Consider the following 27,473-nt stretch of genomic DNA (forward strand, 5'->3'; position numbering starts at 1 on the left):
TCCTGGATCGTTAATCTTTATATCGTAATATCTTTTTTATTATTCCCGATTATTTTTTTATGAAATAGATAAAGTCGACCTTGCCCACTCCTCCATTCGATCAAATTTAATGGCTTTGATTTATGAATTGATATTAAAGAATTATTATCGACTCAAGTAACTCTGTGAAATTTATTCTCTATACTCGCTATTAAGATTTTCTTTCGCTTATTTTTATCGGAGCTATGCATATATCGTGCATCGAAACTCGCTGAAGAATTTGGTAAATGGTTAGTTTTAGATCGCACCGACGGGATAAGATTGCTCGAAACAACCGAGTTACGAGTTTTACCTGCTCTAATCTCTGACGTGCGCTCTACCTACGTTTTGCATATCGACAGCGGAGTACCTTTCAGGATGAGAATTTTGTGGTACGGGAGTATGAGTCTCGCGAGAGCTTTAATCCAACGGTATTAGCACTTAAAAAGGGACAGCTAGAGAATGGTGGAAAATTGAATTCCCTGAAATAACATCAGCAGCTTTTGACGAGACCCGAAACAAAACCTTTTCTCATTAGATTTATAAGCCAATTGAATAGCGGTGTCGAGAGATTGAAACGAGTTATCGCGAACGAATTAATTATTTGTTTTTTAACGAGATATAGGCTAGAGAGTCGTTCCTTAAAAAGGAAAACATGGGAAATCGCGCTAATGCGAAATGGCTCGACGTAGATAACAAGGCAGACCATGGCATAATTGCTGCAAATAGAGGTATCACGTGTTAAATTCGCGATTCAGTCTTATCCAACAGTTTATACTTGCTGTCGAGTTTAATCCTCCAGCGTTCACGCGCCTACGTGCATATTATCTAAAGTCACCGTGAAACACAGCCAAGGATTATGAGAACGAACGTGAAAACACTCTGATTTTCACGTAAAATTAGGAGAAATGCCATTGTTCTTCTGGCATACTAAGAACGGCCTTCATATAAAGTCTTGTCGCCCGTGCGCCTGGAAATCACCACTAATTAATATAGAAAGTTGAGTGTGCGTCTCTATTCTCATTGCTCCAGCAGTCTAAAATGCGACTTGCACTTTTTTCCAAAGACTTTCGATGCTACTATACCTCCTCGACTTATTATACGTTTTAATTTAAAAAAAAAAACATTGAATTTGTTATATTCAATTGTTTATACCGAGAAACACTAGCTCTTTATTCTTCTCTTCTACAGATTTTATTCTACGGAGGTGATGTATAATTGAGTGACTCCTCCGCGATCAGGGAATTGGTTGATTAGCTTATCCGATTTCCACGTTCTTCATTTTTCATCCCACGAACACGGCAAACTTTCTTCATACTGATCCATTCATACCGGACCCAACGTTCATCTCGTAATCCCGTGCGAACTACTGGCTTAACAGTGACCTAAATTTCCTTGGATATATCTAAGAAATTGTCAGCGTGGATGATTTCCAATTCTACCGTGGATTTGTGTCATAATAATCCAGGTATTTCAAAAATTTGTCACGTCTGATAATATTTTAGAGATTGCAGATCTTTTTTGAAAATATATATATCATCGATTGTGTAGCGCAGTTTGGATTTTCGAGTGGTCCATCCATCTCCGGCACGTCGCCGTTCTACTGGAGAGAACTCGAGACTTGGAGACAATAAGGACAGACAGGTCATAAAGGCGAGGTGTACTGTATACAGTAGTGGTGACAAGTGAATTAGTACGGGATGTCTTTGAAGTTGTCGATATTCGAGATTAATCTGATTGGAGAAATGAGTAATTAGCCCAGGTAGTGGGATGTTGCTTTCTTCGAGGTTCTCTTCGGAATCCGACAGAGCCCTCGTACACTTACTTAATCAGCTTACATTACAAGATTGCGTGCTCGTGCGGGCGTTGCAAACTACAGCGCAAATTTTCCTTCCAAGATTGAGTTCCGAAACACACGTGCAGTGTGAACTAATACATCGTCTCTTTCCAGCTTCCAAGCGCGCAACTTGGTCGTCCTTTCCTCCCTTAAACTCGTGGCCCTTGACATCTCTATGCAAGCGTGCAATTTAAGCCTCTCATACTAATTAGTTATCTTTGCAAAAGCAAAACAATCTCCCATATTGCTCTACTACTACCAATTGTTTTGTTATTGTTCAAAAGATGCTTGAAACTCAATTTTAATTTCTCTCCTGCAGTAGAAAAATACTCAGGAAAATCAACGCCAATTAAAATGCAATTCATTTGAATCTCAAAACAGTCAGTCGACGAGAGCTTTATTTTATCTAATTATTAATTCTTTCGTGTATGAAAATATATAGCTGGGAGAAAGGAAGGATGTATTGGAACGAAAATAAATAACCGTTTGGACGATAATTCAACCGTTACACATATATAATGGTGTTGTTAAGTAGGATAATTTATGCGATAGTAGTGTTTGGATTATAATTGAATGGCGATACGATAAAATATCGAAAAAAGAGGAGGAGAATTTAATTATAGAATGAAAATTGGAGGAGCGTAATAACGATCGTTTATCGGTGAATATTTTAAAGGAGGGTAAACAGCGGGTGCGATGGATGAAAGGGAAAATGGGGATGAGGAGTAGAGAAGAAGAATCGACGTTGTGGGTCGTCGAGGGGTCTGGTTTCGAGTGCCGAGTGAGCTCGGCGTAAGCGAAATGCTCCTATTCGTTTGTTATTCATTGAACTGCCAAGGTTTGGCCAAGTTTTTCGTCGCGAAACGCTCAGTCCTCCAATTGGTTTCGAACACGTACGTCGACACACCTCCACCCGTTATAGCGCATCTCGTATATATATAGGCCCACTTTCCAACTCCAATTACCCGAATCTTCAACTCGGCTAATAATAATCTGATCCTCGTATTTAACTCAGCACTAATTCCACAAAGCCACTTTAATCATCTTAAAGCTTCATTTTTAAATACCTATTCGAGAAGTTGGTACACAATTCGTTCTCTCTTCCAAAATAAACATATTCCTCACTATTCAAAATTTATTAAACCTGTATACATGTCGAGGCTACTCTTTTAATTATACACAACTTTTTGACAATTCAATTTGGATTTATCTCAAAACTGTCTATAAAATCTATTCAATTACAGTTAATCAATAATCCAATAATCGACTCGTCAACAATACAGAAATCCCAGCATAGCATATTGAGTTTATAAAATGGAGCTATAACATTTCACAATACGATAAAAAAACATGCAGTCTTTGAAAAAACTGATTTTCTGAGAGGAATTTCGCAGTGGCCATTCGATCAACATATTCCGCGATATCGGTTTCGCATTCTTGCAAAACTTCGATAATCACGGCTTACGCGTGCAGTCGATTCATAAAAATGGACCACGTGCAAATATAAAGAGCGGAGTCTGGCACTGTACTAATAATAGTACCGAATAGCTAAGAATTTCATGTATATTTCAAGTAAAATTTTTGTAACAAGACACTTGCTTCGTTTCATTTTTAAGAGCACCGTCCAGTCATTCGAGCGTAATTCTATTATAACGTTTCGCAGTCTCGACCCTTCAGCTTATTCCGTTGTAGTGCCTGCAAGTTTTATTCTCGAACTATTTTTCCACTGGACGACAAATTTTGCTTGGTAGAATTAAAAAATAATGGCTCTCTGTACACACGAGTGAGTATCAGAGATTTAGCGGTTTGTGTATAGCGAGAGTGTAGTGAAAGAGTGAGGGTGGCCGGGGGGGGGGGGGGGGGAGGAGATGTAACATCTAGGCATACATATGTAACACGGTTTACACCGGAGGGAGAACACTAAGTATACGAGATACCGCATGGAATAGGAGTCGAAAGTGCGTCAACGTGTGTGTAAAGCAGTATACTATACCTACGTGCATCATTATTACAGTTCGAGTGGTACGCGCTCAGGACTCGGTGCAGGATGAGCACAACGCACCCGCTGCTGCCTCCTCCAAGATAAACCTTTTAGTATGTCGAGAAAGCTCTAAATCAAACAAACCTCGAGTATATTCCTGTGTAAAAGCTTTCCTACTACTTCTACTATATACTAATACTACTGCTATTACTATATGTATATATATGTATACCAAGCACCAGCAGTGTTGTCGGTACGTCAATTCAATTGTTGATTAATAAAGATGTACAGGCCTTGACACCGCATACACCGAAACAGGAATATTATCATACAAAAAGCCCTTATCCCTCGCATGACATTCAACTGTCGTATATACATATATTTTCAATCGACATTTATCTTCCTCGGTGATCAAACAGTTACATTATTTAGGAGCGTGTCGACGAAGCTCGTAATTCTTCTGGGGGATGAAGGATAAAATGCGCTAATTTTGTAATACATTAGTCGACTAAAAATACTGTCTCATTAACACTCGTCGGATATCCCACCGCAGTTTTATTGTCTCACCTTCGAAATCCCACCCGAAATTACAGTTGCATTTAACTCGATATGCATTATATGTATAAAATTTTGTATGTAATTGTAATAATTCTGAAATTATCGTTGTCCGCTGTTTGTAAAAAAAATGAGAGCTGACAGCTGTAATATCTTATAAGTGAGTTGTGTTTTGAGAAGGAAATAACCTTTGCCAGCTTGCATTGATATTCTCGCGCCGATAATAATTCCTCTCAGACATGGTTATAGAAGGCACGTAGAGGACTGTGCACACTATGCATTATGTATATCTAATTATCACAGCGCAACAGCGTTATCAGCGTCGAACTAATTCAGTCGAACGAAATGCGAAAATGAATCATATCGGAAGATTTGCATCCCGTGATAAGCCAAGGCGTTTCACGGTTATACGTGACGAGGCTATCGAGAATAAAGATTTTTCCCACTCGATTCTCATAGAGTCTTTTTCTATTGAAATAATAACGAAGGGAGATTTTTCGATAACCGAAAACGTTCGTTCATTTTATATTAGAAGAAATATAGCTGAGGGAAGTTTTGTTCCTGTCGAAATTATAAACGAGATTAACGGTACTATGGATTTTTTGCTGTTGTTGCTTGCAAGGAATGAAGGATTGAATTTTACGAAGGAGTGAGGGGGGGGGGGGGGGGAGAGTGGAAACGTTTGACGTGGCAAAGTGGAGCGAATTAGCTTGATCCATCGGGTCTCGCGTGGTTGGCAATGCTTGAAAGGTGGTGCTGGTCGCTTCCGCGTGGAGCGATGATGGCAATGGTAAATAATTATAGCTCCCCAACGCGGGCCGAACCGTTTTTCAACGGAATCCACTCTTTGCGATTCTTCTTCGCGGGAATCGCGCGCATCCAGCTGCGGAAATTTAACGCCTCGGCAACAATAGCAATTACTGACCGGTTTGGCGCCAGTGTTCAATGTTGTTCCGTTGCCCGCAGCTTCCGAACTTTGATCCGTGGAATGACGTGATTTAAACGTAAAATACGTTACAGCGCTCCAAATTACCGCCGCTATACGCGAGGATTAATTAGTTTATATTTTTATACCGCCAAATCGATTCCCACGCACCTCTTCGTTTCCCACATTTTACTTCACACTCGATAATCGTAACAATTTTCCACTAATTTATTCTCTTTTACGCATATATTTTAACCGGTGCTAATTTATAACAAATCGATATAATGATATATATATATATAGATATATGTGTGGTGATTCGTGCCTTCCATTCCTGTTTTGTTGCACTTGCCCAATAATGTATTTTGTTTGTAATACCTTGCTTTGCCAATCTTCGAAATGTGATAGAATCAATAAAACCAATTTAACTGCTATAATTAAGACTGCCCTTTATTGTATTATTCTGCTATGCCAGATAGATAGCTTTTGTAAATATGTGTAAGGGAATCAATACGCTGCTTGTGCTAAAGTTATTTGAGTAAGAATAACCAGCTCACTATAAATTTGATTTTTATTACAGTTGTAATTATTAATTTGATATGGTAATTACTACCAGCACTTTTACTCAAATTGCAAAACTTGGGTTTAATTGTAATATAGATTTGGATCGATTCAAATCGTTTAATTCTAAAATTGGAATGAAAGAAATAATAATAACCAAATTGACAATTAAATACGAAATTTGCCAATTTTCCTAGAACTATATATATGTAACATTTAATTAATTTGTTTCTGACAGATTTAAAAATGTAATCCTCTTTTAGCACAAGTGAAAAAACTGTTCAATTATCCGTTTGTCATTTAAAAAAAACTGTTTAAAAATAAACAATACGATTATAGCATACTTTCCGTGAAACCGTAATTTTTCGGATAATGGCATACATAAGAACAAAAGCAATGGATGGAAATGTAAGAACTCGCACTATTAATAACACTGAATTGTGCGTAAAAAGCATCTACGGCGTTGAAGCTTAAAAAATGGAGTGGAAGAGAATAATGAAATTGGAATTGTTTTTGAGTCTTTACACATTCATGATCGAGGAGAAGAATAGGAGAGAAATATTGAAATTTCGGGACTCTTTCACTTTACGGTTGATTTGATCATTTTCGCTTCTCAAAGCCTCGCCTCGTTAGAAGAAGGATTGATTAATAGTGAAAGTAGATAGGGCCGGGTATAAGGCTTTGAGGGCACCCTTTCTTTAAGAACCTCGTTTGCACGATGACAATATTCGTTATCTTTTGTTTCTAAACACCTGCCATCGCTCCACTTTGATTCAATTGAAAACTCGTTTCGTCACTCATTTGCAGCAAAAACGTCGAATTAATTGATTAATCGTGCCGAGCATTCACCGATCAAAACTTTGGTTCCAAAGTATTTCACTGGAGCAGAATTATGGATGGTATGCAAATAAAATCAATGAGGGAGCAAGGATTAATACAGATATGCGTAGAGATAGGCGAGTATATTGAGTTTAGCTTTTAGCTAACTGCAAGAAAATTGTACTTGAACTTTGGGATGGGAGCGCGATTAACCTCTCGTATATGTGGGGCACCATTTAAAATAAGCTTGACCATCGCTAATTAATTTTAGATTAGACTCGCATAGTTTTGGTTAATATCGATATAAGTGCTCCGAATCCTGTATGAAAATGTTCTTCTCCATCGAGTTTCACATATTTTCCTCTACGTTATCCTTATTTGGCACGTGGTTTTGTTCGAGTCGATCAGGCGCACCTATTAATTAGCTGATTGCTCAATTAAACATTATTGCTGCTTGTATTAATTGCACGGTGTATAAAGAGGTAGCCGCACACTCTTTGCTCTACTTGGCGCACGGACAACGAAACGTAGCTGTAACTTACTTTATAATAAACGATTACTTTCATGATCTTCTTTAATCCTCTAAGGAACGAGGTCGCTCAAATTTCCCCGACCAAATGGAAATTATAAATTATCCTAAGACTGACGAAAGTTATATAGTATAAGGCGCGTGTAGCGGAACAGCAAACTTCTAAAGACACGCGCTCTCTTAATAAAGATGAACTTCCCAAACTATATATATATATATATATATATATATAAGTAATTATGTGCATGCTTTTAAAATTTAGCACCATGAATGCTGCACGTACTTTGCGTATCACTTATATGCATCTACACATATATACATACACGTATATCGGTCGAATAATCGTGCAAAATTTTATCCAAGAGAATCGAGGTCTTTTTCTCGCGATAATCGATCATTAGCATCTGGCGCGAAGTAGGAAAAGTTGAAAAAGAAAAAAATTCTTACTGTTTGCGACAAGTCGCATAAAATTGAATTGCCAAGGAGGAAGGAAGACGTTTTAAAGCTTTAATTGAAAGGATCGATGGACGGATCTCCAGCCAATTAAGCGGTACGCTTCAACACCGCATAACTGTAAAGAAGTTACAGTAAGATGAGCCGTAGTTTGGCCATGGACCATTTGCTCAAACGTTAATTAAGCATGCTTCGGAGGTAAATCGTTAAACGGTACGCGATGTTGCGTATATATATGTAATTGAAGTCGATTTTCGTTGGAAAAGTTTTACGAGAAAATTTGGATTATGAATGCAGAGAGATGGCGAGACTCGTACTGCTCGAAGGTATATTTAACAACTATATGCTCTCCCAAATAACAATTCTCAGTTACTGCAGGTGCTCTTCATCTCCGGCTTTCTCTTTTATGAAAATCGACGAGCAAGTAGGGCTGAGTGCTGTCGACAATAAAGTCAAATAGAAAAAGACATCTAGACGCTCTCGTGTACGAGGTAAAACGTTTTTATGCAGCGTTTAAATGATTTGCTCGCTGCACTGCGATATACATTTAGCGTTCGATCGATGCTACACATTGGCTCGAAAAAAATATTAGATGTTTCGCACGGGAAAAAAATATATATATATATATCCATCTCCAGAGCTGCTGTAATTGGAATTTACGAAAAAAAAAAAATTCACACGCGTGTAGGATTCGTGTCTCTGACTAACGTGTTAACGAGTGTGTGTATGTGCTGTGATTAATTAATATATACTTGTATATATATATATATATATAAAGTGTCGAGAGGCAGAGCAGTTCATCGTTAAAAGTACTTTCGCAAAATTTAATAGGAAAGAGTCTGGTGTCGGTTTAGGTTAGGTTAGGGTCGGTGAGAGACTTTTCTTGTGAAAAGTCGTATGCGGGTTTTATATATAAAGAGATCGAGTCAACATACCACGTGGTCTGAAGGTGCGGTGTGCTCGAGAGTGAGGAGAAAAGGGATGAGGCGCGGGCACTGGTCGGACCAAGTCTGGTCGAGTCGAGACTCGGGGAAGAAAAGGGCTGTCTCAAATATTTGACCAAACAGTGACCAAAGACCAGGCAAAAGGAGCTAGATGGCTATCTTTAAAATTTAGTGCACCGAGACTCTAGTGAGGACTGTTCCAAAAGCCTCCAATGCTTCTACACGTACGAAAATCTCCCCCTGACACTTTTACATTATCAAGTGGATAACCTCCTGCAATTTATGGCACACGACGCTTTGACGTTTTATTAACGATTCATAAACCAGAGGAGAGGCCGTGTCATTGAACGCGAAGCTACCGATGAAAAAGCATCAAAGAAATTGCAGTCTTTAATCCGAGTTTTCACTAAATTCCCACGCTTCTTTGTGATTCAATGGGAAGCTGTAATTGCTACCTGCGTGATTTCAATTACGTGGCTTTAAATGTTTTCATTGTATCTTGTCACTGATATAAATTGACTCGTAGAAAACGATGCACTGCCACGAAACGTTAAAGGGATCACCGACAGTTTCAAATATTCTCACGCTCTCTCGATAGCTCTGTGAGATCAGCTATGATACGAAAACGAGAAAATTTCACCTGCAACGTGAGACGCGGTGGAGAAACAATGGTAGCTTATTTAAAAGGAGGATGAACGTGAGAAAAAACCTAACACGATGAACAATGCACAATCTTCCGGTGTTATCTTAATTTCGTAATACACACATTTTAAAGGTGTCGCTAATAGTTTAACGTGGTATTTGAAAACGATCGACGAGACTGATCTACCGCGATAAAGTGTAATGGGAAATTTTTGGTAGCGGGAAATAATCAAATGTATTACCTTTCACCTCGCTGTGTAAATGGAATATGCTATATATATATATATGTTACAGACGATGGAGCTAACGTATAGAGTGCGTTGAATGAGAATTATCGTGACGTCATAGCTCAGTGTGACAGGCGTATATTTAATTCGTTAACCGCTCGTTCGCAATATCGATTTCAATGCCACGTACTCTTTTATTCCCTCGATTGAAAATACCTCTAATGCGATTATTCTGAATTATAATTGATTATAAAGTCGTTGCTTGGACTGCGATCGCTCTTACATAGGAGATAATCTCGGTATCCTGCCAGGCAAGGCCATAAGGGAAATGTGCCATAATTCTGATATACGCGGATACAGCTGCTTCTAGCCATGGTCCGTAGGATCTTATTCCTGTCCCCTCGTCTCGCTCGCTCTAGCATTATATCATAACGCTTGTGTTTCTGTCAGCTCTTGCTCGAATAATTTCAAAATCCCACGTTGCTCGTGATTGATAAACTTTCCACTCGATTCCTTCGAAATAATAAGGAGCAGAGGAATTAAATAACGACGATTCGATAAAAACTATGACGTATATATATGTATATACTTATGCTATATCTATCTAAAAAAAATAACAAGTTGTCAATCAGGGACGAGAGAAAAGTTTTTACACGATTCAGGCAAAAGATTGTGTATATATATATATATATATATATATATATATGCACTTTTTGTAATTGAAAATAAGGATTGATTTGGAAAGAGTTAATTAGACGTTTATTGGTCGGATTGGAAGCAGTTTGTAGGCACGTGGCCGTTAGAGAAAATTGAGCAATTTCTGGAAGCACCCTGATTGCATATGTGTAGCACGCTGGCACGAATAACTAATCAATGGAAATGTCACGTGGGCCAATGTTTGAGAGTGTGTATGTGCAAATCTGTGGAGTGTTGCACGTGCTCCTTCCGTAAGTTCCCTTGTCCTTTTGGAGTTCCTCTTTGGAGATATTCGCAGGCTTGCTCGCTTCGAGCGAATATGCGTGGCACGTGCAAACTCCTCCAGCTGGAGTCGTATCGATGCTAAAACTGCTGGACCTTGTCGCGGGGAAACCACGCGAGCTTTGATGCAAAATGAAATATTGCAGCAAGATTTCCTCCGTCGAGCTGAATTGTCAAACTTTTCTTTCGCTCGAATTTATAGCTTTTACGATTGGCAGAGAAACGACGCTACGTTTTATTACTGTAATTCTGCCACAGCAAATTAGCAGTGCAATATATGTCGTTGAAACTTGCCAAGAATAGTCCGCACAAGTACGAATGAATCACATTTTCCGTGAGATAGTCTCTAGCATGCGTTTTACACTGTTGCACGAAACGCTTTTAATTGTTAAGTGTACGAAGCAAAGGCTCTCGATATATTCCGTTACATATAAACTGAAATCAAATAAAGCAAATGGACCTGGAAGCTAATACTTTGCTCGATTTATTCACAGATTGTAATGGACAAATATGTGATCTCTCTTTAAAAGACCCTACTAAAATTTTGGAGGAAGGAAAATTTGCATTTGTCAAATATATAGCGAGGTACCTACTATTTGTGCAGGAATATTATCATGGTCTTGGAACATGTATAACACACAGTGTATGCTAAGCCGTGTATTGTTATCATAAAAATGAACTGGCTGTGCTTTAACACGAAAGACATACGACTGGCCGTGTGTATATAGTTTTGCATTTCTCGCTGTTACGGTAAAATCCCGAAGAAAATTTCAATTATATAAAGGGGGCCTTTCGAAAATCGGTTAATATTTATACCATTGGGGAAAAAACTCTCCGACATTTTAATTCGAAATCTGACCACTCGCTGGACTCGCTTGATTAATTTGAAAATATTGACGATCCAATTAAGTCGCGGCAGCGAATGAATGAAATTAATTGTTATTCTTCGTGATAATAGAGCGGAACAAACGGTGGAATATATTAATGAAACAATATATCGCTTGATCAACGTTACTTTGTTGCACAAAATTAACCTTGCCCGCGATATGAATATGGAAGTAACGACGCGAAAGAAATTTGGAAAAACGCTGGAAAACGCCAGTTTTTCCATTGAAAATTTGACTGTGCTCGGAGCATCATTGTATCAGCCAGGCTATGTTCGAAGTTTAATGTTTAAACAGAAAACACGTAGAACGTCATTGCATAACGCATACTCGGGATTAGCCGTAATTCCTGTATCGTTGGCGTAGCGTATGGAAATCACCTGCATATTCATATTTGCTTTACCGTACTTTTGATTGCCCGAATCTCTCTCTCTCGTATCATCTCATTTCACGCAAAGATTCCAGATTCAAGATCAAAATTTCACCCACGCTACGCGGTAATACACATTATCCTATATCGCTAGACTGGTTCAATTAAGCGTGAAAACAATGATACGCTCCATTAAAAAGGCCAAAAAAAGTGCATCGACTCCTGTAGAAAATGACGTCACGTGTACAGTATTATAAGAATGAATTAACGCTCGTAGAATAATTTTATGGAAAGATATTATACGAGTCAGGTTGATTTAATATTATTTTATCCTTAGGTGGAAAAAGTATAAGAGTCGTGAAACATTAAGCGATGTACTCCCTTTTTCTTCTCCCTTTTGTCAGATAGATAAAAGAATTCACACAGGGAGAGCATGTAAGCAGAGTACTCGCCAACTGCGGGAAATACGAGGCACAAGCGTGGCTTTTTAATTTTTGCTGAAGGTGCGATTCTATTTGCGCACATATATATATATTGTTATCGCGTGGTATCAGTTTCTTAGAATAAGTGGAACTGCTGGTTTTGATGCGCGGAGAATTTTACACGAGATTAACACACGGACGGTAACTCTCGTCGCACATAATTTTTGCTCGTGACTCACAGTCGTTAGACTGGCTGGCTTGGTTGCTACTGCAGCCTGCTGCGCTGGTATTTTCTCTCGGAAGCGTCTATACGTAATTATAATGCATAACCGCGTATGCTCTCAGGTGCTCGCAGTTTTTCCTATACGAATATATTTTACGATATAACGCAATATTATATTCTATCTCAATCACGATGAATCAAAGGGGTTTGCTCGCGAGCATATCAAATATCTTAAATTTCGTTATCTCATCCTTCTCTTTCGCTCCTATATATCGTGCTCGTGATCTATCCAAACAAACTATGTTGTTCTCTTGTGTATTTATTTATTCTTACTTGCCTTTTTCTCTACAAAAACAAGCGATTATAATACATGGCCAATCGTGCGCGTGCACAGATAAAGTCAAACATTGTGACGCGAGCAACGCAACGTGTCGTGCTCGCTTTAATCGATCGAGTTATACACTTGACGAAATTACATACTCAGCCCACAAACGAAGCTGGACAAACATCGATAAACTGCAATCATTTTCTCACTTATCGGCTGATTCGCGTTAATTATTAAATTTCATTTAGGTTGATCTCGTCTTTGAGAAGAATATATAGAAATTGAAGAAGTTATAGTTTTATATGAGAAAATTCATAAGACGGTTTTCTGGAGGAATTCCTGAGTTATATATATGTATATATATATATAGGTAGAGGAGAATTTATTCTATCAAGTGTGTCGAACTACGAGCTACGGACCCTCGGTGCATGCTCGCGAAAGCCATCAAAGTTATTTGTATGTTATTAATTTTCATTATTACTCATCGCTGGCATTTCTGTATTTTACAGGAGCATTATTTTTTACTGCCACGCAATCGAACAAATCATCCGTATTCAATGCAGCATCCATCCACGACAACATCCGGTCACGACAGCTCGAGCATTTTTTCCCTCGATAGCAAAGTACATAAATAAACGAGCGGCCTTTAATTAAATAAATATCAAATCTCTCGCCATTTAAAATATATTGATAAATTTCATTCCACGTTGTTTCAAACTTCACTGAAATTCACAGACAAGGACGACATTGGTATATAACCGGAAAACCGTATCTATCCTGTAATCTCTCTCAGATTCCTATTGCATGAGTTTGTACTTGATTACCGATGCACTGGTAATAATTGGCTGGAAAGTAATGGATCACGATAATTGCACGAGCAATGAAAATGCCTCTCATTGTCATTCGTGCTATACATATACCATCGCAGTGGACAAGCGTGTAGCGTTGCGTGAAATTGAACGATAAAAATGAATGCATAGGCTGAAAAGAAATAATATATTGAAAAGTTTACTAAAAATCTGATTTCAGCTGGCTTATCAGCCACTCCAAATGTCCATCTGATCTTCTCATTAGAAAAGCTAATTTAGTGAAAAATAATTTTCTCTTAAGTATCTAAAGTAATTAATGTAGATTGTTGCGGTATAACTATAGAGGATCAGCGTAAACTCTGCAAGCAAATCTATATATATAATAATAGTATAAAGATTACTTTGGAGATTCTTATTTACGTTTATGGGAGAACAGTGTAAATAGTGTTGAAAACAATGGAAAATAATGTTTTTTTTTCCTTTGTTTAAATGTTAAGTGAGTCAGGCAACAGTTCGATGATGGGTTTGGTTGACTGGTGTGCAATACAGCGCGACGACAGGAGGATCGAGAGAGTGTCGTCACTGAATGTGTGCCTCTTTTGTTCCAGCCAATTGCGATCCAGTGCAGCGTGGATTTATTGCTCGCGATAAAGTCGTTCGACAGAAACAATTGGATTCTCATGCAATCGCCGGAAGGAAAAGACGAAAGGAACGTAAAAGAAACCGTGTCACGGTTATTGGGTCAAACACGGTATGTAACGCGGAGCCTGAGAATACGAGCGAGCACGAGTTATGATAAGTGATAAGGCGTGTTCCGGGAGCCCGAGATACACTACCTACGTATAGTATACTACTCCCTTCCTAATTCGTCCTTACCATCTGTTCTCCTCTTATTATCCAGAAAGTTATACGCGCGTTACTTCACCTGCTCCCTGGGATACTCTCGCGCAACTTTTCGCTATGTTTTCGAAAATCAAACTCGATGAAACGGAGGATGATCGATCTGAAGAATATACACTCAACTTTACTATTTAATTCTCCGACAAGAACCGAACGAACGGAATAAGCACGACACGATTATTGGATCGTGGCGAAATATTGAGTAATTATTTAGAAAACTGTTTGCGTGATCACAAAAGGTAAATGCGCATAGGCCATATGTTTAATTGCGGAGCTAATCACACGGGAGATTTATCGTGACATTTCTGCAGCTTTCCCGCTCTTATCGCGAAGAGAAAAGAAAATATTAATTTGATTTTACCGAGTACTCTGCTATGCTATTTTCCATTTGTGAAAGGGGTTTATCGCAAGTACAGTGTTATCGCGCAAAAGTAAGAAATGCGTGTAATTCGTTATCTTGCTCGGTATATGGATGATAAATAGTATGAGCGTACCGGTGCAAATGGCAAGAAAAATGTAATAAAGAATTATGAAGAACTTTCTCGTTTTTGACGTACTTATCTTCTCTTTGACCCGGGGGGGGGGGGGGGGGATACCTACGAGATGATCCACTCTTAATATATATAACACAGAACTTTCAAGAACATTTTGAACAGTCGTGTAGTTTTCTTTGGCACCGATCGAGTAAAAAAGATCGATCGAATAGGAATTGGTTACTCGGGAGTGGAAAGCGTTCGATAGTTCGATATTACGAAACTCGGGGAAAAAACAAGGTAAATCCTTTCACGGTTATTAGGTCGTGCATTTTGCAACTGCGTGCAGGCGTGCGTGCGTGCGTGCGTGCGTGCGTGCGTGTGATCAACAGTGCTGGACAAGACTAGGGAACGTAGGCAAAATTAGACAAGTCTGATAAAGCATGTTCTTGCAACGTAACAGCGCGTGTTTCGTCGTTGCTTCTCTCTTTCGTGCGACAGCAGTTACGCTCGTGTAGGAAACGTAGGCGTTACACCAGCCGAACACACGGATCACAAATTTCTCCTAATAATACATAATACATTTGTCCTTCGCTCTGCATTCATCCACTAATTCTTTTCCTGCTATTTTCAAGTATTCTCATTTCCTAGTCTAAAATAAACTTCTTGCCAACTTGCATGTCTGAAAATGGTGAGATTTTAAATAAATTATCTCGTAACGCAGCAATAAGATATTACCCGCAGATTTTTTATAAATTTCATTTGGCAAATTTATCCTTCGCTCCGTACATTGATAAAAATATCTATTAATTATTTTGTTTTATTCCTGTATATATATATATATATATAGAATATATTAAACCGACGAATCGTACAGATCAATCGAGTGACAAGGACGAGGATTCGTATCGATATATTTGGATCTGCAGTGAGGAATCGAATTTGTAAGGGTTGTAAGGGTGAAGGTGTAGGGGTGCGAGGGTGGCGAGGACATCGAGACGTCATACAACATGAGAGGCAGCCAGCGTACAATGGAAATTATAAATGACCCCCGGTAAACAAGCGACGCGAGGCGAGAAAACGACTTTTCCCCGAGAGAAATGCAACTCTGTTTTCCAGAGCAGAACATATCGGGCTTTCTTACCCTCGCCTCGCTTCCTTCCACCTTCGCGTTTTCCTCTCTTCTGCCACTCTCGTCTCTCTTCGATCCAAAAACTACCAGCATCGACTGATCTCCCCCCACCCCCACCACTCCCCCTTCCGCCTTCTACTTCCACCACTGATACTCACGGTCCTATCAGTCTGCCACCTACGATCGATCTTCTTCCCACCTCTACCACTATCCTTCTTCATCCAGCATCGATTATTCCTCTTCGACCCCACGAGCGAACCTCCACTGAAAACTTGCTGATTATACTCACCGACGCTTTGTTCCTCGCCTGGTTTCGGCTTAAATTATAACTCATCGAATAAGAACCTTCGAAATTTCCAGTCGGTCTAACCTACAGTATTATTCGCCTCAAAGATTCGTTTGATTCTCAAAGAAGTCACACTGCGCACATTTAAAAATTCAATCTACACCTCTAAATAATCAACGTGCTACACGTATATATATATATATATATATATGTTTGTGGCAAGCTTCAATGAGCTGGTTTTGATAAAAGTTTCTAAAATGGAGTAAAAGAAATTGTTTTGAGAATTTATCGAGTACGATCCGATTTGGAAGTAGAGGTATCTGGCTTTTTGATTTAAGATAATCAGTGTTGTCGGGCTGTTAACCCTCGATTGACCTCAGGATGCATATATATATATATATATATATATATATATATATATAATTAGGAAGCGAATAGGCGTATGAAAGTTGAAGATTGAGCTATCGAAGACTGGGCTGGAAGAATTGGAAGAAGGGATTCTGGACGTTCGATTAATTTTTGTCAAAATCACGAGCAGTGGATTGGTCGATGCCGGAACTGGCACGGTATTTGGGGGATGAAAAATGTCCGAGGTTCCACAGCTACGTTCCGGAAACGCGCACAGTTCGCGTGGGGACGTGGAAATCGACACGGTGCATGTGCGTTGACCGCACCTGTCATCTAGCTTTTCCTCCATTTTGATTTCCGCTCGACAGAAAGCAACCCTCGCCGCTCCACCGAAATTTATTTTGTCCCTAGAATTATTCCTGGCCTGCGGCATGCTAGAATCCAAAACCATTCGGCTCTATATTGACGTTATTTCGACTCCCGTCCCCTCCCACTCAATTCGGTTTGGTTTGCATTACCTTGTTAAAAAAGAAAAAAGTGTAATTTCGTTTATCCGGATGATATGCCGGAGAGTTCGGGCGAAACGGGAGGAAAAATGCACAAGTTGACGCAACCTCCTGCAGAAATATATGTTACGTGCAGTGCAGTGGTCACATTTGTTTCTTCGCCGTTTGTCGCTCACCGGTTTCCTTTCCCAAAGCGTGAAATAGTTTCGAAACCGAAGTTGGCCTTCTCAAACGGAAAAGCGAGAAATACACCGGGCATAGCATTGAACTGCGTGCAAATAGCTGTCCAGCGGCTCTCCTGCGATTAAACAAACGGAAAAGAAACAGAAACTTACTGACATTGCCACTGTCGTATCTTTTAATTTGCAGGATAACCTGCAAATCTTGTTTTTCTTATCCAGCCTATATATGTAACAGCAGAGATCTATATATCATGCGTCGAGCGACGTTCAAATTGACGTATCAATTTTTAAACATTGTTAATTAATGCGAATCAATTACAAATACCGTTTAACCATTGAAACCTATTATCTATACGCTATTTAAGCAAAAAAACCGCAAGAATTTCTCGCTTCTCAATGAAAAGGATTTGAAGATAAATTATACAATCACCGTGTTGAATTTAATCATTTCTGCTGGAAGGATTTCACGGTAATTAGTTTGAATATCGGATAAAGGCATAGAAGATCATTTTATAAGTCAGTTGGGTAAAATCTTATTTGTAGGTCAAAGGTTAATGTATCAATTATAACAAAAAAATGTCATAAGCTTTATTGGATTCTCTTCCCCTGTAAAAGTTTCATTAATCAAAGAAGGGCAACATTTGAGAAGAGAGCTAGTGGAAATTTTAATATTGTATGTAGCTATAAGAAACTATCTCGTTCACTTACAAGAGCCCCTTCTCTGAAGAACTTTGAGAGAGTCGAAGGGTGGAAGGGGTGCTACATCAATTTGCTCTACCCTGATATAAATTGAGATGAAAAAGAGAGCAGGTAACCCTAATCTACCGATCGACTAATCTCCAGCGCTTTTCACGCGCTATTCCCGTAGAGTGTTTTTGGTAAGGGAGCAAAATTGTCCCAGTCGTGTAAATTGATGACATCACGTAGCATCAGGTAAGGTATACCTGGGCCGGATACTGACAAGTTATGGTCCGTGAATTATTTCCGAGCAAATACGAGGCTTGGGAGTTGATACTCTTTGGTCGGCTAAGTTAGAGCGGGTAGGGGAAGTGGCAAAGCATTTTGCGAGGGATTAGTTTGCAGGGGTTTTCACTGTACATACACGCAGTTACGCGATTGTATGCGTGGAACGAGTCCGGATATTCAGCTATTCCCCAGGACAAGCCCATTACACCATTGTCGCAGGTACAGTCTCGACAACAATGCAATATTCCCCAGACGTCGAGGTCACTAGGGTTCTGTATCTGCCATACTCGCTGATACGGACCCACTCGACTCCCCCCTCCTCCCTCATCCGCCCTCCCCTCTTCTCACGACTAGCGAAACCACCTCCCTTTGCAAGCTTTCACCCTCTTCTACCCCATATACTCCTGTAGTGTACCACGCAACCTCGGAAAAGCGACAACTAATATCCTCTTCCAGTTCTCTCTCTCTCTCTCTCTCTCTCTCTCTCTGGCTGACTTCCTCTCTCACCTCAAATTCGACACAGATTTTCCTGGCTTTGTTTACCCAGTGTCCCGCGGCTCCAACTAAGTTTCGCAAATTCTCTACCGAAATTGCCGAGATTTTCATATCAGCCCGTGCTTTCAGAAAGTAAACGGCGATATATAGTTACGAAAGATAAATTAATTCAACCTTCTTGTGACTCGCTAAGTTTCCATCTTCGCACCAAGCACACTGACAAATTTCATTTTTTATTTTCTCTCTTAAATTATTCGGTCACCAACCTGAAGATTATGAGCGATCTCGGATTATATCCAAGTAACGAGTTAATTGCATTTCAATGTGGCAGACGACTGGGATTACGGAAGATTTTGCTCAACGAATGAGATATTTTGGGAAGATTGTTATTATTTATCACGCTCGTAAACTTTAAGAGCGAGGTATGAGAAATATAAATAATATTTAATATAATTACTAGAGATTAGAAAGTGTTATCACACCTGTTGTTATCAGCTCACCCAGATCTTTTCTTAGAAAAAACAACTAATTTTCCATCTGTACCATGTGAAAAATCTATGACTATTTGCAATGTCCATTAACGGGTGAGCTGCTGCATTATGTCACGTAAGAAGAGTGAAATATTGAATTCGTTATCTGAGACGCCTAGTCAACTCACAAGACTTTTCCATATTTGGGATGCTAAATTATAGAATTTAGAAGGGAGAGCCCCCTTAAAGTAATATGTATATTTGAATCCTAAGAAAATTTGGTTAAACATAATTCCAAATATCTTTTTATTTTTTTTCTTCTATCAGTCACATAATAGGAAGAAGCACATTGCAAGAAAATAATCCGAATTCAGTAAATCCTAAGGTTTTTGTTTACAGCAAATTTTTCAGCGATATTATACATCATCAACCTTATTTTTACAATATTCGTGTTCTTCAACATATACTTTCCATTCTTCTTTGGTAAGTGGTCTATCCAGCTGGTGCAAAAATTTAGCAAAAATTAATATTTTTAAATAAAGATTTTTAAGATTGTACAAGGACCATTTATATACATACGTTATGCACTGGCAGAGTCCTTAAACACATTGTATATTTCACGCTAGACGTATCATATGACAACACATTACTGACCATAATTGCAGACCAAATCAAAAGAAGAGTTAATAAATAAGCTTTCATGATGTGGTTTCAATAGTACCGTGGCTCTATTCAGTAAAACTGAAGAAGACAATTTTTTGTCGCTTTTATTCCTATACAGTTTATAAATCCTCGCATAAAGTACCTTATCTTCATTTATTATTGAAATAAAAATTATTGCTATCATGTAAAAATAATTGGTTCTGCTATGGCAAATGATATTAACCTAAACCTAATGACGTCATTCAACTAACTATAAATATATATAGACTCGTAAACATAGTGTAAAAACACGCAGTGATTGTAAAAATGCAGAGTAAATAAAGCATTAACCTTTTTATTAAACTGTCAGCTGTTTAATCGACGATAAAAATGCATTGTGTTGTGTTAAAAAAAAAGGTTCCAATGCATATAGTATATATAGATTATGATATCTGTTATCTTTAAATTTCACAATCCATCAAACGTTTGATAGAAATCTTTACACGAGGTGGATTTGGTTTTAATGAAGTCCGATTCCGAGTACGATAGGAAAATGTGTAGGGTCGCTGGGAAATGTGCGGAAATGACGTTTAGGTGAATGGATGAGTTTTCATCGAACGGGAAGGACGTCTGATGGAAACGGCGTAGAGCGACGTGGCGTTGGTCAGTTTTGGCTGGCGCTCTTCTATCGAACGAATTACGGTAGAAATAGAAGGTCATCCGCATCATCTGAACGTTGACGCGCATCTCCATTGTACACATGCCTGTCATCGATATAATTACTTTTGCCACAGGGCACCGTTCAATCTACTCTACACGCGCGTGTCTAACGATCGTTACTAATTAGGCGTACAGCCATAAAACGTTCAAAACGTCCGTGCTACGTGCCAAATGCCAATAGAAGTCTCTCCCGTATCCATTTCAGTCCGACTCATCAGCCACGAGATATACATTCAATGGTAATTTAATTACGATCTTAATAAACGATTATCCTTCGAGAGGACTTGACAATCTTCTGGATTTTATCGGATTAATTGGTACCTGCTAAGAATATGTCTTAGAAACACTATTTAATTATGTAGAAGATGGAGAATCGTGTCACGATATAAGCGGATGAGTGTAATTTTAGAAGCACCGGAGCGTAGGCTGTGTCATAAGTCGTCATAAATAACAAAGATTCAATTTGACTGAATAATAATCTTGCCAATTTAATGTATCGTGGCAACTGCTGGCTCCTATTTCCAAAACAAACAGCCTCATCGATCTAAACTGTATTCTGATCCTGTTACAGCTAGTGTACCACACTATATATATACTATTTATATATCTATATACATGCATTGTACATTCCGGTATGCACTATTCGCCAAAGTCTATCACCAAATTGTCCTCGACACAGATAATTCAACGACCAGCGATCCTGCATTATATTATACAGTGCTGCGGGAATCGTCGAGATTAGCATAATCATCTTAAGATGCACTCATGATCCGGATAACGTATTCCGAAAGAAACTGGAAGATTAACAAATCTCTTTGGCGATGGATACATTTTTCCAGTTTTACATTTTTGGAAGCAAAGAACTTGACAATTTGTCAATGATAAAAACTTAACCTGAGTGTAGAAAAAATAAAAATGCACTGGGATGTATAAAGCAATATATAGGTGATCTATATATATATATATATATATAATATACTCACATAAATTTAATTCCTTTGAGTTGAGCGAGGGACGGATTGTTCGTAGTATCTTCGCCACTAATCCTCGCGACACCGTCCTCAGGATTAACCCCATATCCATTGAGAACAAGATCCACCAAATCCACAAACTGATCGTGCACTTGAGTCTTTTCGGTCCTGGCGATTTTTTCGGGCGTTGCACTGGTATCTCTGACGTTTTGCGTAACACCGGACACATCTGCACTGGATTGTTCCCTGCTGGCATTCATCCGTTGCAGAAAGCGTCGGCGGAAGTTATTAAAGACAGTGTTGCCGTTAGGGTCATCGCCGATTCTGACACGACCATGACTAGGTACCAAATGATGTCCGCTGTAACCAAGATCCATCTGCAGATCCATCACGAGAAGAAGGGTAAATAGGATGGCGAAGGCACCCAGGCCGAGCACCAATTTATCCTTCACTCTGATCATCCTCATAGTGAGCCTCATTCGTTTATCCCTTTCCACGGACTGCTGGAGTCTCTTATACCTGACCCACCTATTTGCAGATTTCCTCGGGGACCTGGAACAAGGTGCTTTGTCAGGTTTCAAAAGAGCTTCTCGCTGCCGAGTTTCACACTCCAACGGATGACTCGACAACTGCCTCTCCTCTGGCTTCAGTCTCTTATCTCGGAGCGATTCGCACCGCACAATTTCCTGCACCGTACCTTTTCTCAGGCTCTTCTTCTCGGCAACAACAGCAACCTCCTCAATGACCGGCTCATTAATGAGACAAGTCTCTACGAGTTTGGCTTGTTTCGTCCGCGACACGACAATCACGGGGATCCTTTCCGGGTCCAGCTCCTCCAGAGAGACAAGATCACTCCGGTCGACACCCTCCTCACTCGACGATCTCTTCGCACTCGTCGACGCGTCGATCTTCGTCGTTTGGTCCCTGATGCCGCCTTCGAAACTTGCAAAATTGCATTTTACGTCGACCGAGGCTCCGTTTGGGAGAGTCTCCCGTTCGTCACTGGATATTAACGTTACTCTCGTTGAAACTCTCTTATCGCTTGACCCGCTCTTATCGGGGACCTGACGAGCCTCGCCCGACCTCTGGACCTTGTTGCTGTCCTCTGGAGGTGGAGAGAGCTTCAGTTTCCAGCTTGGATCGGAGCGACTCCTTTTGGAACTGGCGGATTCCACCACCTCGGGCAAATTGTTTTTCTTCGTTATCCTCGAACGCAGGTAACGTCTGTGTATCACCGGTGACCAGTCGACCAAGAGGGAGTCTTTGGAACCGGATCCTCTAGATTCTTGAACCTCTAGTCTAGCCTCGTCACAGCCAACCGTAGTCTCATCACAGTTGTACAGGAACTCTTTCTGGAATGCTTCATCCACGAGACTCTCGTCACTCTTCGACGTACCCTTTTCAAGGTAGCAACACTCCAGACGCTTCTTCAAGATCGCACGATCCTCCAGTAATCTGAGATTATCCTCGGATCGTATCAAGTCATCGATATCCTCCACCGACACGCTCCTCGATCTCGATGGGTCCTCTTCCTTCCACTCGACTAAATCTAACTGACTAGGCTTGTTGTCCACCGAGAACTTTCCCTTCGACGCACCGCGGTTCTCCACCGGAAGCGAATATACCGACGGGACGTTGTCGACCAGGAGGAAGTCGTCCTCGGTGCAAGAAAAATGATCGACCTCCAAAAATCTCGTCGAGTCGTGGACCTTCTTGCAAGTTTTCAAGGAATTTGATCTCTTCAAGGACGTTGGAGTTAGACAGGTATCACCAAGAGGTCTTCTTCTGGTTTTCTTGGATCTCGCCGGAGGAATCGGACGTTCCTCGCTGTCGGCGCTGATCGAGCTGTCGTTCGAGCTCTTGTGCAGCAAGAATTTCTTCCTTAGAACCAACGGACTCCTCTGGATGTTTCTCACTATTTTCTCGCAGCTCTCGGTGATATTCTCCTTGGAGGTTTTGACCAACCGCTTTAAAAAAGAATCGTTCCTCTGCAATGACTCTGTTCCTCTATGGAAATCTTGCTGATTCTCGCAAGTATTCTCCGCTCGTACTCTATCTCTTCGGAAAGATCTTCTGACTCTTTCGTTAAGGCTCAAGGAGAATTTGAGCTTGCTCGATCTCTTGGGAGCCTCAGCCGGTAACCTCACCCGGTCGCTCAAGCTCTGTTTGATTTTTACTTTGGACTTTCCTTGAGAGAATTGCGAATTTGCCTCATCTTCGACGACCGAGAGATCGGCCACGGATCTGCATCGTCGTTTCTCCAACGAGTCTTTCCAATTCCATCGATTCGATCTGCTATCTTCGAATGTCCGGAGGCTTGAATATGCTTTCTCGTTTGTCGAACCACTCGCTAAACATCTCTGTACGTCCAGAGTTTCTCTTGCTCTAACCGAACCCTCGATTTCCTTAAACGCGACAGTAAATTAAGCTCGATATTATTATCGATCGGTTCTCTCGTCCAACGCGTATATATATGAACGTTAAACAAATAAAATCACTCGTATCAGTCTCTTTACCTATCGAATTATTCACTGTTTCTGGAATGTTACTCGAAATTTCTCAATATCACAGTTTGCAGTTCTCGTATATAACTATATTTATATATATATATATATATATATATGGCCCGTAGTCAGCCTTCGTTGAACTTTCGTCTCCACCTGAAACAAAAGAGAGTTCCTAATTAAGAGAGAGGTATACGCGTCAATAGAATGGAATTAATAAGAAATGTTCCTCTTCTCTGACAAAAAAGTTAACTTATTCTTTCGGGTGGTTCTCATTGAAATCTGCCCATAGTAGGCGTTGGAGTGGTGCGTGTGAATGAGCGAGAGTGTAACATCCCTCCTCCCCCGTAAAGAAGGGATGAGATATCAAGCGTGAAATAGAGTGATGGTAATGGTGTACTTCGTGTTGCGAGAGTAGCCATTACAGTTATCGCAAAGTCGTCGTGTCATAAAGAGGTGTGGTGGGGGGGTAAGAGTAGGACGAGGGCTTGGAAAATGTCGTAAAGAGACAGTAAGGCCTTCCATGGTGGTGTGTATACTACCCACACACACACCCACACGTGCGCGGAGAGTGTCATGGCAGTCGGACCAAGAGAGAACCTGCATAATTCAATATCTGTATCGGGCAAACCATTCTAGTCTTAACGGTCGTAACAGAGATTTCGTTCGGTTGTGTCGAGCATTCCCCCTCTCGTTTCCTGATACATTTACGCCATTGCCTAGCGAGAATTACAAAGCTCTGCACAGGCCAGTGTATGGGCAGCACAGCAATACCACCCCTATTCCCGCATCTCCCGTCGCTTTCTTTCTTTCTTCAATCCCAGCTGCACCAAATCTCTAACGATGCAAGATATACTTTAGCTTAATAGAGGAAATGCGTTCAATGCTCCGATAAATTCACACAGGTTTGCTTTCACCGTAACCAAACGATAAAAAGGATGCGAGAAAAATCATAAAGACTCTTAATGAGAGAATAAACCTGACTGTTGCATATATGCAAAACGATACAGCATCAATTTTCTCTTTAATCTTTGCAACCAATTAAATCTTTTGATGAATTCAAGATTAACTCTGGCTATTTAAACTCGTAGAGAAGAGTCACTGTTTTCTCTTTAAATACTTCCGAAATCCCCTCATTTTCCCCCGTTATACGCGATTAGGAATAACGAAAAAAGTTCTTCGCGCTATGACTCGTGTTACAAAGTTTCGCTCCTAACGCAAGTACCTGCATATAGCTCCAATCATCTCGAGCAGAGCGACAAGAGCGCAAAATTTCGCTACGCGTCGGATCTGGGTCGTTTCGAACAGTGGAACGTGTGCATACCGGAAAAAACCATAATGCATCGCGCTTATTTACAATATAACGCTACACTGCATTCTCCGGTAATTCGTCAGAGAGAGAGTAAAATGATTTTTATTCGCCTCTTGAACACTCTTAGTTTTTTCTGTTTCAAACGTGGAAAGGGGGTTGGGGTGGATTTACAAGGGTGAACGATACACGTTGCTATCGTGCGATACAGACTCGTATCATTTGCAAGATTATTTAAATATACGAATTCCAATAAATGGAGATGACGCGTACGATTTTGTAGTGATCAGTCTCGTTTGTGTTTGCTATGATTCGAAATTGCTAGTCGCGGAGGAACTTGGATGGAGAGAATCCGAGAAACTTCCGCCGAGTATCGTTTTTACGGAAGGAAGGAGGGAAGTCTTTGGTGGAGTCGATATCTCGTAGCTGCATCGCGCGTGGAAGCCATCGAAAGAAATTGAAACGCCATTGAAATTCTGTGCGAACCGAACGTCGATGATAATAAAGATAGGTATTCGCGTTCATTGTCATCTTTCTTCGAGCAACGAGAGTTGTCACGGGGAACGAGACGATTACGTACAGATATATATATACACTGTACACATACCTGAGTATAGTCTATTATATATATATATATACGTAGTGCCTCTCCGTGTTGTGATTCTCCTCGCGTGACCAAACTTTTAAGGATGAAACTTCAATCGTAAATATCTCGCGAACCACTCAGTCCTTACGTCTAATAGAGTTTCATTTTAATAATCCTCATGAAAAAAATGCTCTGGGATCTCGCAAATAATCAGAGTAAGCTTTAAATTTCGTACATTTTATAAACAGCGTTTTATCCAGTTCTGACACAGATTTCTGAATGGAAGATTGATTTTTTCAGTTTGACAAGCCGGGAGCTAAAATTACTCGTATTGTTATTAACAATAGTTTTTTTTTTTTTTTAAGAGAAGTGATTTTGTTCAAACAAGTATTTGGCAAATGATAAATAAGTTAATAAACTTTTACCTTTGAATAGATTTTGTTTTTGAAATGAGGCATAACGATTCTCGTCAAGAAAAATTCACTGTTGCATGGTACAAGATTCGAAAGAAAATAGAATCAAAGTGAAAAATTTCTCGGGAGGTTTTATAAATTTCGCTTCGGAATAATTAACTGTGCTTCGTTAATAATTGGACATACGTGGACAAATTAGAAGGAATAATAAATGTAACGAAGCATTATTTCGGTTCGATACAAATCATTGAATCGGTCATGGATACGAAAGCAAGCGGATAAGTTTTAACGGTCATTTTCCTATTACCTGGTTGACTGTCCGTGATTCCTATAATCAAATTCAATTGCGACGCGCGTGCAAGCAACGAGTCACTCGGCTGAGCTCTTCCTGCATTTGCCGGCTCGCACAGCACGCGCGTACGAAACGTACTTATGCATCGAATCGAATCGTGCATTGCCAATCGCGTTCCCTGGAGCTACTGTATATCAACTATAGAAATAGGCACTGACCCATTCGCGCGCGCGGGTCGCTCATTCGGTCAAATAACCAATAATTAATGCCAATTTTACAATAGCCCCTTTAATTCGCGCAATCTTCAAAAATCAATTTCTCACATTTATACCTCAAATTCAATAGCGTGCCTACCTACACATTGTATGTTGTAGAATCACGATATTTATTCATTTTTAGATAATGCACTGACTGCATGATATTTGTTTCGTTTGATTATTTTGTAGTAGAATAAATACTGATATATTGAATTGGACGCTGAGCTTTCATTATGTTTACCGATTTATTGCATGTGTAGTTTTGTTGTGTTTAATATAGTGTATATCTTTCATTATGTTATTAGCGAGTATGGTAATAATAGCATTGTTAATGACAATAGTACAGTAATAATCGTATAGTGTATTGCATAGTTTTTATGAAATCTCTGGTAAATTAGTTATAGTATATATAAAGAGATTGATATTTTTATATATTTTTTTCTAGAGATTCTCTTTTGTGTGTGATATAATGAAATATTTATTATTTCAATTTACTGTGGTTCAATTGTGTGCGCGTAG

General features: G+C 39.7%; 1 protein-coding gene across 2 annotated transcripts in view; it reads right to left on the minus strand.

Moving 5' to 3' along the window:
- The window catches only part of LOC136776337 (extracellular serine/threonine protein CG31145), a 37,475-nt gene extending 13,461 nt beyond the window's left edge, over positions 1 to 24,014 (minus strand). Inside the window, exons 1-2 of one of the 2 annotated variants that reach the window (XM_066731782.1) lie at positions 22,291 to 22,429; positions 21,606 to 22,145 (exon numbers count right to left, since the gene is read on the minus strand). In XM_066731782.1, coding sequence (XP_066587879.1) covers positions 21,606 to 22,072 — 467 coding nt within the window. In that variant the 5' untranslated portion in view covers positions 22,073 to 22,145; positions 22,291 to 22,429. Of the gene's footprint in view, positions 1 to 21,605 lie in introns of both variants that reach the window. The other variant, XM_066731781.1, reaches the window with a different exon arrangement.
- Between the last annotated feature and the right edge of the window lie 3,459 nt (positions 24,015 to 27,473).

This window comes from Prorops nasuta, unplaced genomic scaffold (assembly GCF_024137725.1).
Source record: "Prorops nasuta isolate Cenicafe-Biocafe unplaced genomic scaffold, Cenicafe_Pnas_1.2 PNAS00009, whole genome shotgun sequence".
NCBI lineage: Eukaryota > Metazoa > Arthropoda > Insecta > Hymenoptera > Bethylidae > Prorops > Prorops nasuta.